Raw genomic sequence first — 13,580 nt, 5'->3', positions numbered from 1 at the left:
TGGATGAGATCCGCCCCGAGTTTCTCAAGTCTCTGGATGTTGTGGGGCTGTCTTGGCTGACACGCCTCTGCAGCATCGCGTGGAGTTCGGGAACGGTGCCTCTGGACTGGCAGACCGGGGTGGTGGTCCCTCTTTTTAAGAAGGGGGACCGGAGATTGTGTTCCAACTACAGGGGGATCACACTCCTTAGCCTCCCTGGGAAAGTGTATGCCAGGGTACTGGAAAGGAGAATCTGACCGATAGTCGAACCTCGCATTCAGGAGGAGCAATGTGGTTTTCGCCCTGGCCGTGGAACACTGGACCAGCTCTATACCCTCACCAGGGTGCTGGAGGGTTCGTGGGAGTTTGCCCAACCAGTCCATATGTGTTTTGTGGACCTGGAGAAGGCATTCGACCGTGTCCCTCGTGGCATCCTGTGGGAGGTACCTCGGGATTATGGGGTTCGGGGCTCGTTGCTACGGGCTGTTCGTTCCCTGTATGACCGGAGCAGGAGCTTGGTTCGCATTGCCGGCAGTAAGTCAGACCTGTTCCCGGTGCATGTTGGACTCCGCCAGTGCTGCCCTTTGTCACCGATTCTGTTCATTATTTTTATGGACAGAATTTCTAGGCGCAGTCAGGGAACAAAGGGTGTCTGTTTTGGTGGCCGCGAGATCTCGTCTCTGCTTTTTGCGGACGATGTGGTCCTGTTGGCTTCATCGAATCAAGACTTACAGCGTGCACTGGGGAGGTTTGCAGCCGAGTGCGAAGCGGCGGGGATGAGAATCAGCACCTCCAAATCCGAGGCCATGGTTCTCAGTCGGAAAAAGGTGGATTGCCCCCTCCGGGTTAGGGGGGAGTTGCTCCCTCAAGTGGAGGAGTTTAAGTATCTCGGGGTCTCGTTCACGAGTGAGGGAAAAATGGAGCGGCAGGTTGACGGATGGATCGGTGCGGCGTCCGCAGTAATGCGGTCATTGTACCGGTCTGTTGTGGTGAAGAGGGAGCTGAGTCGTAAGGCGAAGCTCTCAATTTACCGGTCGATCTACGTTCCTACCCTCACCTATGGTCATGAACTCTGGATCATGACCGAAAGAATGAGATCGCGGATACAAGCGGCAGAAATGAGTTTCCTCCGCAGAGTGGCTGGGCGCACCCTTAGGGATAAGGTGAGGAGCTCAGTCACCCGGGAGGAGCTCGGAGTAGAGCTGCTGCTCCTCCGCATCGAGAGGAGCCAGTTGAGGTGGCTCGGGCATCTGTTCCGGATGCCTCCTGGACGCCTCCCTGGGGAGGTGTTCCGGGCTTGTCCCACTGGGAGGAGGCCTCGGGGCAGACCCAGGACACGTTGGAGAGACTATGTCTCCCGGCTGGCCTGGGAACGCCTTGGGGTTCCCCCAGAGGAACTGGAGGAGGTGTGCGGGGAGAGGGAAGTCTGGAGGACTCTGCTCGGACTGCTGCCCCCGCGACCCGGCCCCGGATAAAAGCGGAGGAAGATGGATGGATGGATGGATGGATGTTTGTCTGTAATATACATACAGACAAACCCTATAGTCTGCAAATTCTTTCCATGTATTGCAACAGTGTAACACAATGAGAATTTGCAGTTTACGGGGTTTTCTGTGTGTTATACATAATTAGATTGTTTGCCCAGTTTTGGGAACATATGGGTTTGAGCAAGCTTCGGTGTACAAGTCTAAAAGCTAGAGAAAGCAATCCTGATTTTTTTTCTATGAGCAAATGAAATCTAGTCTTGGTCCCACAAAGAAACACATCTGTCATGTCACAGAGAGGTAACTCATTTCACTATGCTTGTGTATCACGGGGGTGTGTGTGCAGATGTGCACAGGCAGGACGGTGGCACAGTGAGTAGCGCTGCTGTCTCACAGCACCTGTGTGGTGTGGGAGGACATGGGTTTGACACCCGCTCAGTCTGTGTGGAGTTCTTGGTTTATCCCTGTGTCTGCGTGGGTTTCCTCTGGGTGCTCTGGTTTCCTCCCACACTCCAAAGACATGCTGTTCAGGTTCCCTCACATTGTGTGAGTGACAGAGAGAGTGTGTTCCTCTGATGTATGGATGAGTGACCCATTGTAAGTAGTGTATCTAGCAGTGTAAGTCACCGCGGTGAATAAGGTGCGTGGGCTGATAACACTACATAGAGTTCACTGTAAGGTGCTTTGGACAAAAGTGTCTTCTAAATAATGTGTAAAGAGTGCTTTCTCTTTGCCGGTTTCAGATTAGTGAATCTGGACAGGCTGTATCCAAACCGCACATCCAGGTATGTTGTCTATACAGTTTTTATTAGGTGTGGGTTTCTGCAAGGATAAAGCAGTATACAGTATGCTACACTACTGCCTTTTCATGATTTTATTCTTATCCCAAATCTTATTTATAGCACCAGTTATGAGAACCAGTCAAGTCATGAACTGCAGTTAATTCAAGTGGTTTAATTAAAAGGTAGTTTAACTGAGTGTCAGTTTCTGAAACGGTGGCATAGCTGTGATTTTACTGTTGAGCTGATCATAAAAGCTGGGAAGACATCCAAGCTGGAGTAGAACAGTGCTTTCAATTTGCGTGCGCCTGCGTGTCTATGTGTGGCCATATCACTGTGTGTGTGTGTGTGAGTTGCGCTTTCCCTCTGCTTGCGGTTCAAGCTCCCACATTTTTGGCTGCGTACCGTGTTGACCGTGAGCTGAGCCGATGGTGATCGAGATGACAATTCTGATGTTTTCTTCATGTTGCTCTCTGCAGTATGTGCAACAGGCTCTTCTGCAGTGTGTACAAACCCTCAGCAAGAAAGACCCGAACACCAGGGTGGGACTCATCACCTTCAAGGACCGGGTATCTCCTGTCGACTTACTTTTAAGGCCTTTGTTGGTCAAACCTCACACAAAGTTAAAACACTTCTACTTCATATTGCACTTTCTTTGCATATTTTAGTTTGCTCACGTCTTAAATGCCACTGTTTTTGTATTAACTGTATTCCTCATTTTCCGGTCCCCCCCATGCATTCGGTCACTGTGTGTCAGAGCAGTCGCTAGAAGGGATCCTTTCATTAACAGCAAAAGTAATTTGCTCAGTTTAACACGCTCTTGCGTGTGTCCGTGTGTTTACGACTGCCTCTGTTAGCGTTCACCTGTGTGTCGCTGTGTATACAGCTGTTTGTGTTTACACCGCCAGGTGGTCCTGCATGGTCGTGGGAACCTCAGCTCCCCGTTCCTTTGGGGAAAAGAGCTGGAAGACAGAGATTATGTGCAGAAGACCGCGGCTGGATTCCCAAGTCCTCCTCCGCTTTCGGAAAGTAGAGAGTGGCTGGACAGAGAGATCCACAGGTACAGGCGCATAGGAGGGCTACGGCCAATTAACAGCGAGCTTGGTGGCCCAGCATGTCGTGTCAAACGGAGAATGCGGAGGAGACTGGATCCAAGTGCAGGATAGTTTATTCGGTACCAAAGGATTAGGATTGTTCTTGTGGTCCAGGATGGGCGAATGGTCAGGCGATTAACAAAGTGGACAGAGGCGACGAGCTGAAGTTGTGGTCAGGGCACAAGGTAGGAGGTCATTACAAAAGAGCCATGGAGCAGGACTTGGCTAAGGCAGGCCAGTTGTCTCAGGTGATATTGAACCACTACTGGGAAAAAGTTGAGTTCTGTCTTTTATAGCCAAGTGCTCCAATTAAAGCCAGGTGCTAAATTGGAGCCAGGTGCTGCTGGTTGAGGTGCGGGTGTCATCATGACACAGCAGCCAGTGCTGATGCCTCACAGCCGCTTTGCTGTTGGTTTGAAGGTGACTCAGTCTCTATTTTGCACTCATACTCTTGTAGCATATGGGTCCTTCTGCCACTAACTCTTCCGAAACACATGGCAATTGCAAGTGTGGGAAAAGTTATAATTTGTGATCAATCAAAGTGTATATTATACTTTTTTTTAAAAAAATTTGATCTGCATGAGAATTTCAAGGAATTTTTGAATGTCTAAACACCTTTTCCAGAACTTATTAGACTATGTTAACCCTAACTCCAATGCATGAAATGTTGGGCCAGCTGGTAATGCAGTGGTTAGAGCTGCTGCCTTTGGACCCGCAGGTTCAATCCCAGCTGTGCTACTCTTGAGTAAGGGTAAAAAAAACTGCCTAGCAGTGTCAACTGGTAAGTAATTGTAAGTCACTTTAGAGAAAAGCATCAGCTAAATGAATAAGTGTTGTAGCCTGTTGGAGATAATTGCGGTTTCTCTGCGTACTGTCACTGTGATTCAATTGTGCTGAACTTTTTCACCCTGAAATAATGTGGTAACAAATAGATATTTAATTAAATAGTTTTGCAGAGTATGCAGTTTAATTAAAATAAAAAAGTGAGGTTGAAAGGATAACCACAATAAAAGTCTATATACCTCTACTTGTTTCACTGTGTCTGCAGTCTTTCTTCGCCTGCACAGTTGTCCACTTCACCGCTGAGACTGCAGAGGCATGGGAAGTGTGCCACCGGTCCCGCTCTGCTTGTTGCCATCACAATGGCCTCCCGACAGCCGGGGTCCAAGGTCAGCTTGCATCCAACTGTTCTGAATGGCTCGTGCAAAACATCGTAGCTTTCAGGTGCATAATCTTCCGCTGGCATTTCACATCAGCCGTTCCATCCCCGGAATAGCTGTTGGGGTGAATAGGTACGCTTTAACTCTCCCAGCTTGTGTCCTTCCTCATTTCATACATTAATTTAAGCCCCAGGCAGAGAATATTTTCATGCCAAGTTATGTTGAAAATGTTGTGATGGTAAAATCCAGTTTCACTCTGTACTGAGATTCTCACCCAGGGATACAAAGTGAAATGTGGAATGAACAGGTATATGTTGACTCTAGAGTATTGTGACAGGTGCAATAATACAGGTGGAACGGTGGCCTGTTGAGTAGCACTGCTGTCTCACAGCACCCGGGTGGTGTGAGAGAACATGGGTTCGATCCCAACTCAGTCTGCGTAGGGTTTTGTGTCTGTGTGGGTTTCCTCCAGGTGCTCTGGTTTCCTCCCACAGTCCAAAGACATGCTGTTCAGGTTTACCCATAGTGTGTGTTCCACTGATGTATGGATGACTGACCCTTTATAAGTAGTGTATCTAGCGGTGTTAGTCACCTTGGTGAATAAGGTGTGTGGGTTGATAACACTACACAGAGTTCATTGGAAGTTGCTTTGGAGGAAAAGCATCTGCTAAATAAATAAATGTAGAAAACCTAAATGACTGACAGGTGCTGCCTGGAAAATGTCCTGGCTGGATTATTGACACCTACAACAACTGAAAGCGTTGTATCATAAGAATGATGACTTATATTGGATTTCCGTCAATTTAGAGATGGAAAACGATGAACGTTCACATATGCTAAATGGGCAGCTGGCAGCGTAGTGACTAGAGCTGCTGCCTTCGGAGGAAGAGGTTGCAGGTTTGAATCCCTTTTACTGCTGTGGTACCCTTGTGCAAGGTATTTACTCCAAATCGCTCCAGTAAAATTACCCACAGGGGTAAATAATTGTAAGCAGCTTAACACTGTAAGTCCCTTTGGAGAAAAGTGTCAGATAAATGCATCCAGTGGTGTATTTATTCATTTATCAGTCGCTTTTCACCAAAGTGACACACATCTCGTAGAAAATAGTGTGTGCATTATATTGGGAGAAAGAGAGGCATAATTGCAGATGCGTAATCCTTAAGTGCAGTTAGATTGTTTCTTTCCACCATAAGAACTAATGTTCATCACACGAGTAGCTGCGCAAAACTTTATCTGAATATCAACAATTCCTGATCACTTTCCTAGTAATTTTTTTTTTTTTTTTTTTGAGATACATATAAACATTTACATACAATACAGAAGTAGTGGCTGTGTAAAAGTTTATCTGGGCATGATCTTAAAGTTATGATGCATGAACATTTATACCATAGATGAGCTTAAGAGATCATGGAAGTGAATCCGGAAAAGGTGAGTTTTCAGACCCTTCTTGAATGTAGACAGAGTTTCAGCAGTTCTGAGGGAGAGGGGGGAAGTCATTCCACCACAATGGAGCCAGAACCTCCGTGCGTGGGACCACCAAGCGCGCAGAAGTAGACGAGCGGAGGGGTCTGGCTGGGGTGTAGCGGTTGACTAAGTCTTGTAAATAGTAGGAGCAGTTCTACTGATGCACTTGTGGCAATAACCAGGGTCTTGACTTTGATCCAGGCAGCAACAGGAAGCTAGCGTAGAGAAACAAGTAGAGGAGATACATGGGAACGCTTCGGCAAGTCAAACACAACTCGGGCAGCGGCGTTCTATTTGGTTACTAACGGCGATGACTCTCTCTCCACCAGGTGGTGATTTGTACCAGCAGCAAGGCCAACACCAAGTTAGGGAACCTGGAAGTGGACGACACCGACTCTCACTCGCTTCTCCCTTCATCCATCTTCTACCAGGAGCTAGGAGAACAAGCTGCGAATCATGGGTCATTAGCACTTTCTTAGCCACTTCCCACCAAGACACGTCATCTTGGCAGTCGTCATTGCATGTTGACACTTTGCTGTAAAACTCCACTGATCGCAGTTCATTTAGACGAAAAATGAGTCGTAACGCTACGGAAAGTTTAAACAACACTGATGGAACTCGCCCCTCTTAGGGTGACGGTGTCAGTGCTGACGTTAGAGGGGACGGACTGCCGACTGGATGAACTTGGGAAGCTGGCCGACAGAACAGGGGGGAGGGTGAGCGTCTCTCCTGATGTTCGCTCGCATTCAGTCCCGGTTGAGTTCACCGCATCACCGCACTCAACCGTAGAGCAACCAGTTGCGGAAACCATGACCTTCTGTGTCCTGCCCGCACTCGCAGGTGGTGACCGCCTGTCCGAGCGCCCTTTGTGCCGAATTTCTGCGGGCGGTGGAGAGGGTGACCGCTGCCACGCACTGCACTGTCACCGTGCTGCTTCCAACTGCTCTGTGAGGAACAGAACGCTCCCACCAAACACGCTACACACACACTCCAGCGGCTGATTCCGTGCATCAACGCATGTTCTCACGTGTGCGCTTCACAGGTGTTCGACCTCTGTTGAGAAGACCGTTGAAGCGAAAGCGGTCAGGTTGGGTGCGAATCGCGGTTTACTCCCATCAGTAATGCCCTCTCCTTCGCTGGCTCTTCCATCTCTTCCCAGATGTGTGAGAGGGGAACGGGAGGCTGGCCACAGGGCAACCAGGGATGTGGGCAATGTGACTTCTGCAACTGAGATCACCTTCCAGTTCACAGCGAGTGAAGAGGATACCGAGGGTCAGTATGAGCGGAAGCCGCCGTCCACAATCTGTCGTCTCTCTCGCAACGTCCCCGCTTGGTTGTCTGAAATCCTCTCCGGTGCTTTGTCTTTCTTCCTCTTTCCTCGCTCGGCTTCTTTTGCTCCTCCGGGGTCTCGGTGCAGTAGCACAACAGGGGTGTTGCCTTTTTTATATGCAAAACACTACATGAAAGGTCTTAGATCTCGTGGAAAGGGAACCTAGCTCAGAATTACATTACATACATTACATTTGCATTTATTTATTTATTTATTGAGTTACTGAATTATTGAGTTACATTTTCTTACTGAGTAAAGATTCCATAGCCGAATATCGTTAAGGTTAAGGCTTTATTTCTTTACTTCACATGTTGGAGCTACAAAAATGTATCATATTATTACGTATTATTATTTTTATGCTTTGGCTAAATTATCTTGTCAGTTATTATTTTGGAACTATCACTGCAAACTCATGGGTCAAGACCCTCCTTTTTGGGGGGAAAAAAAAAGTTTTTATTGCAATATACAGCAATAGTGAGTCACTGTGACATGAAAAGGCAACAATGCAGAGCAATATTGCACACAGCTGCAAGTATAAATCAAGGATAGCACATTACAAGGTTTCTCAGAAGAGGTCAATCAAGTGATCAAGTGCCGTTGTCCAAGTTTGTTATCAGAAAGACTATGAGCTGCCATTCAGATCCGACAATTATAATCTTATACGATAAAAGACAATCCATCACTAGGATCCTCCATACATAAAGAAAAAACAAGTGTAGACCACAATAAAGAATAAAAATGAATACATTAACTTCAAAAAAAAAAGACAGCTGGTAGTGTAATGGTTAGATCTGCTGCCTTTGGACCCAAAGGTTGTCAGTTTGAATCCCAGCTGTAGTGCTCTTGAGTAAGGTGCTTATGCTGAATTACTCCAGTAAGATTACCCAGCTGTATCAAGGAATAAAAAATATGTTTGGAAAAGAGCATGAGCCAAATGAATCGTTGCCATCAACAGTACGATTTCAATGAAATTATGTGAAGATCCTCTTTCATAACCACTGTTTCAATTCATATCTACACTTCTTTCACTGTGTTTTCCCCCAGCTTTGCTCTCCACTGGCAAAGTGCAGATCCAGCTGCAGGTACGATACAGACGAGCAGATGGACGGTCCGTGTGCAGGGTGCTGTCGGTCAGGAGAATGGTGACCGGAGACAGGTGAAAAACGTGGAAAGTGTGGGACACACAATCTACTGTGGTGTCATTTATACTGCGGCGGGTTTTTAACTTTCAAGCACAACCAGGACTGGAAATCTGTTTGTGATCTGATTGGTTTGTAAATCCAATCACTGCATCCCAGTCAATGAATTATAGATAAAAGACATCCCACAATGTATTCACAGGTTAGGCTTCTGTGAAAAACCTCCAGTAATTCAATAATGAAGTTAATATTAGCTTTTAGACTATTTTTTAATTTTTTTTTTTTTTTTATTAAAAAGTTGAACATTCAGAGCATGAGGTCCCACTGTATTTAACAGCCTTTCATGACATTAAACCAATAACTTCACTCTACTGACGCATGCTTTCAGTCGACTCAGGAATCGGCCGAAGACATCTTTTTTCTTAGTCTGCTTTGACGAGAGGGCACAATATTTATTTTAAAAATACATCCTCGTCTGCTGACTTTCCTCTCACTTTTGGTGTGCGTTACATTTATCAGACACTTTCTCCAAAGCAACTTCTAATAAACTCTATGTAGTGTTACCAGCCCACACACCTTATTCACCGTGGTGACTTACACTGCTAGGTACACTACTTACACTGAGTCACTCATCCATACATCAGTGGAACAGCAGCGCTACTCGCTGTGCCACCATGCTGCCCATGATTATGGGCTGTATTGTTCAGTCAGCACCTTATGAGGCTGGATCATTGCATTAGTGGATTGCAGGATCTCACTCGACTCCTGTTTCGCCCCTTCTGCTTTTCAGCGCGCTGGCCCTCTCCTCCACGTCCCTCTCCATTCTTCAGCTACACGTCTCTCAGTCCTGTGCTGCCCTGGCATTAAGGGGGCGCTATAAAGTTGCCCAGAATGAAGGAGGGATGCAGAAAAAGTTGATGGAGAGAATCCTGTAAGTAGCACAAGAGGAATATTAACAAGAACCGCATATTCAGATGGGAACATACACAATTTATGCAGCATCTGTCAATTTACAAATGCCGGTTCAGGTTTCAATCAGCAGGGCCCACATTCAAATCCCACATCCTGCTGTCGTTCCCATGAACATTACATTTCTTTATTTAGCTGATGCTTTTTGCCAAAGTGACTCACAATGAAAAAATACTTATAATTATTTACCCATTTAAACAGCTGGGTAATTTTACTGGAGAAATTTGGGTAAGTACCTTGCTCCAGGGTCCTACAGCAGGAGGTGAGATATGAACCAGCAGCCTTCAGATCCAAAAGCAGCTCGAACCACTAGAGTATCAGCAACCCCTGTCAATAACAAAGTAATAACCCAGAAATGCTCCAGTAAATATTACCTGTACAAATGAATTGATCATTTTAAGTATCTTTAAGTATTATCATTGGTTAGAGCTGCTGCTTTTGTACCCAAAAGTTGCAGGTTCGAATCCCACCTCCAGATAGATAGATATACTTTATTGATCCCACAAGGGAAATTATTAAGAAGGGAGTGCCCTAGTAACTCGAGTGAAGCTGGAGAAGAGGTCCGAGCCAGCCAGGAGTCGAACCTGGAATCTCCTGATCCGTAGTCAGACGCGTTATCCATTGCGCCACTGGCCCCTGTTGCCCTGTAGTGCCCTTGAGCAACCTACCTACCCTAAACTGCACCAGAAAAATTACCCCGCTGTATAAATGGGCAAATAACTGTAGGAAAAGTCAGCTAAACGAGTGAATATAAATACAAACAGTACAGCCAGTGAGAAACTGTGGAATTACCATTGCGGCAATTACACTGCACTGCTGACAGGGAGCGCTGCTGCTCAACTTTCCTCTTTTGTGGCACCAAGCACTTAAATGAACCATCAAATCATGCACACATCACACTCCTACACACTGGCTGAAGCAGCTTGTCCCAAGCAGGGTCATGGGAAGCTGGAGCCTAACCCGGCAACACAGGGTGTAAGGCTGGAGGGGACACACCCAGGACGGGATGCCAATCCATCACAAGCCACCCCAAGCGGGACTTGAACCCCAGACCCACCAGAGAGCAGGACCTGGCCAAGCCCGCTGTGCCACCACGTCCTCCTCTGAAAACATCCAACGGAATTTAATTTTGCATGTGCCTGTTATGAGTAAATTTCAGCGGGAGACGTTGATTCGAGCAGTATGTTCGAGGCTTTTGTACCGCCGCTGCAGGGCACGATTCGCCTGCCATACTGGGCCACCCAAACGCCTCAATTTGTCATTACAGAGATTACGTCCAAAGTTCAGAGGAGGCGCAGAAGCACAGGGAATGGGAAGAGATCATGGACCCCCTCTGCAGCAGCATTAGCAAGTACACAAGGGTGAGGCTTTCGCTGTCCTTCTCCGCACCGAACGAGGCCTCCAGTCGATGACCACAGGAAATCTCATCAAATGCTTTTACAATTTAAAAACACGTCTTCAGCGTACAGGCGGCCCTCTACTTACGTACATTCGACTTCCGTAAATCCGGATTTCCGTAAAAAATTCCCGGCATACACATTTACGGAAAGCGCTTTTATTTTACGCGAAATATCTGAAATACGTTAAGCGCGAGTTGGCGTAACCAGACAAGGCGGGAGGCTGCATCTTCCCACTTCCCGCTTGTTCTGAGTTGTGAACACATTTCCTCTCGTTAGCGTAGTGCTTCTCCCCATATATTTTACCCTTTTCGTTATTCACGGTGCCTCATGGTAAATGTAGGATTGAAGGATTGATTCACTTACTGACGAATCTCTGTCCACATTTAAAAAGGGTCTTAAAACTCACCTCTCCTGGACTCACTTTGACCGTGATCTCTTAAGTTCGTGTAAGGTGTAAATGTTCATGCATCATAGCTTTGAGATCATGTCTGTTAAACAACAGATAAACCTTCATGCAACTACTCCTGTCATGTAATGTAAATGTTTATTTATACATACGTATATATATAAAAACTAGGAAGGAATCGTCTATTTGGACAAAGTTTTATGCAGCTCATTGTGTAATGAACATTGATTAATATGGTGGAAAGAAACTAACTGTACTTAAGAATCGCACCTCTGCAACTATGTCTCTTTCTCCTAATGTAATGAACACGGTGTACTTTCTATGAGATGTTCTTCGCTTTGGGAAAAGCGTCTGCTAAATGAACACGTGTAAATGTAAGGAAAACGAGAACCGTCTCGCAAGCGTACAGCAATCGATTTGGGAATGAAATTGAAAATAATAAGGAAGTATGAAGGTGGACAAAGATTATGGTCTGTAACACGGGAACCGCGTTTAGCCGTATCGACTGCGAACACGATAGCGAAGGATGCTGCGCGTATAAAGGAGCAGTGAAAGGGACAGCTGGCATGGAAACAAAAATAATAATGAAGAAACGTCAAGGTGCAATAACTGAGATGGAAAAATTATTAATGTTATTATGTTGAATGGTGGGGGGAGACGGGGAATCCGACATACGTAAATTTCGATTTACGTAAGGGGTTGAAGAACGGGCTATTTGCGTAAGTCGAGGGGTGTCTATGTTAATACTGGACAAGCGAATGCTGGTTTTTTTCAGTGTGATTCGGCGTGTATGCGTAGTGTATCCTGGACACAAACGGAATGAGTTCAATACGAGTGAGAGGTAATAAGGCCTTAGGTGAGAACGAACCGGAAGCGACGGAGTTCACGCCAAACGGTAGCAAGGCAGCGGCTGTGCATTCTGCTGCTGTGATTTATTCTGTTATTCTCGCGCTATTATTTATTCATCTCTCCTTCTTGGTTCTAGACCAAGCCTGTTTCCATGTCGGACGTACAGGTAAGGTATATGACCAGCGGTCTTACGAGCCTGCATGTGTACGTGTGTCTTTCTGAGGGTGTGTGTCTGCGTGTTTTGTGTGTGTGTGTGTGCGTGCGCGCGTCTGCGCACGGGGTTTGCCGTCGTCGGCCTGCGCGTTTCGCTCTGTGTCTCGACTGTACCGCGGCTGCCTGGCGTCTGGCATCTGCCGCAAGTAAGTGAATTATGTCTCGGAGCCCAGGAGTTGGGTGTGTTTTCGCGTTTCCCCCCCGGTCTCTAAAAACTGGTTCGTATTTATGTCCTCGTAGCCAACGTTCCTAATAAACTGCACGTCTTGCCGAAGAAGGCCAGACAGATATTTTTTTAACCCCCCCCCGGCCTGAGCTCCGTTCACCCTAAATAATGCTGAGACAGGCATCTGACGGATAAGTTAAACAATGCAGCAAAGTAAAGAGGGGCACTGAAACAGAGCCAGGAGGCAGAATTAATGTGCATTTTTTTAAAACAGCCATTTAAATGGAGACTCAATCAAGAAAATGGCTCCCCTTGAGTTTTCAATTAGCCTAATTACTGTGGGGGCCGGGCTGGCGGAGGGGGGCGGGGGGTGGGGTGGGCAGCAGGTGCCCGTCCTGGAGGAGGCAGAGCCTGCAGTGCAGTGAGGGGTGTCTGTCAGCGCGGCGGGAGTGCACTGCAGCGGCCCGCGGATGCGTGCATTATGTATTAACCACCCTCCACCCCCCCCTCCCCCACCCCACCACCCAACCCCTACTCCACTCAACCCCCATCAGTCTCTCACAGACGCGGGCGCCGTGCTGTTCTTCGGCTTGAAGAGCGGGAACCGGACGTCTCCGCTACGGAGGAACGGGGCCGAACCCCGTTCGTGAAGCCCCGCCCCCCTCCCCCATCCGGGGGCCCGTGCCGGACGGCGATCCGGTCCACGGCGAAAAGAGCGGCATCCTTAAGGGGGGAGAAGCACTTAGGCCGTGCTTGCGTCGCACCGACAGCTTGACATCACGTATTCGGGCCCGCGCTGGCATCGGGGGAGATGGAAAGCGAACATTCGCAGTGGCTGATAATCCTGCCGGCCGGGGACAGCGTCAGCGCGGCTCATCCGAGGATCCGCCGCTCCCCTCCCCGCTGCCCCCCCAGCCTCTTTTTCTCGTCCCCGGCTCCCATCCATCCTCTCACCTCACCTCCTTCGCTCTGCATCTTTCATTCTCTCCCCCTGCTCCCTCTCAGCTGGGCAACCGCAGTCCAGTCTCCGTGCCCTAAACGTCGCCCGCTAACCAGCAACGCACGGACTCGACAGACAGCAAACAAACAAACATCCCCCCACCCCCGCCACCATTCTTTCCATTCGCTGCACCTCCCCGAGTCCAGGT

At 47.6% G+C, this 13,580-nt stretch overlaps 1 protein-coding gene and 1 non-coding gene across 2 annotated transcripts in view; one reads left to right on the top strand and one right to left on the bottom strand.

Annotated features, from left to right (window-relative positions):
* LOC108923884 (circularly permutated Ras protein 1-like) overlaps positions 1 to 13,580 on the top strand; it is an 18,745-nt gene extending 5,165 nt beyond the window's left edge. The window contains exons 9-21 of the mRNA XM_029246688.1: positions 2,207 to 2,248; positions 2,722 to 2,811; positions 3,151 to 3,302; positions 4,385 to 4,505; positions 6,290 to 6,420; positions 6,592 to 6,676; positions 6,801 to 6,907; positions 7,120 to 7,232; positions 8,335 to 8,446; positions 9,220 to 9,360; positions 10,666 to 10,759; positions 12,190 to 12,219; positions 12,987 to 13,580. Of these exons, the coding sequence (XP_029102521.1) occupies positions 2,207 to 2,248; positions 2,722 to 2,811; positions 3,151 to 3,302; positions 4,385 to 4,505; positions 6,290 to 6,420; positions 6,592 to 6,676; positions 6,801 to 6,907; positions 7,120 to 7,232; positions 8,335 to 8,446; positions 9,220 to 9,360; positions 10,666 to 10,759; positions 12,190 to 12,219; positions 12,987 to 13,082 (1,314 nt within the window). The 3' untranslated portion in view covers positions 13,083 to 13,580. The remainder of the gene's footprint in view (positions 1 to 2,206; positions 2,249 to 2,721; positions 2,812 to 3,150; positions 3,303 to 4,384; positions 4,506 to 6,289; positions 6,421 to 6,591; positions 6,677 to 6,800; positions 6,908 to 7,119; positions 7,233 to 8,334; positions 8,447 to 9,219; positions 9,361 to 10,665; positions 10,760 to 12,189; positions 12,220 to 12,986) is intronic.
* trnar-acg (transfer RNA arginine (anticodon ACG)) lies at positions 9,962 to 10,034 on the bottom strand. The gene has a single exon. It is a non-coding gene; the product is annotated as a tRNA-Arg (tRNA).

The sequence above is a fragment of the Scleropages formosus genome, chromosome 20, assembly GCF_900964775.1.
Source record: "Scleropages formosus chromosome 20, fSclFor1.1, whole genome shotgun sequence".
In the NCBI taxonomy this organism is placed as follows: Eukaryota; Metazoa; Chordata; class Actinopteri; order Osteoglossiformes; family Osteoglossidae; genus Scleropages; species Scleropages formosus.
Note: the sequence above shows the minus strand (reverse complement) of the source record. Positions and strands in the feature narration are given on the sequence as shown.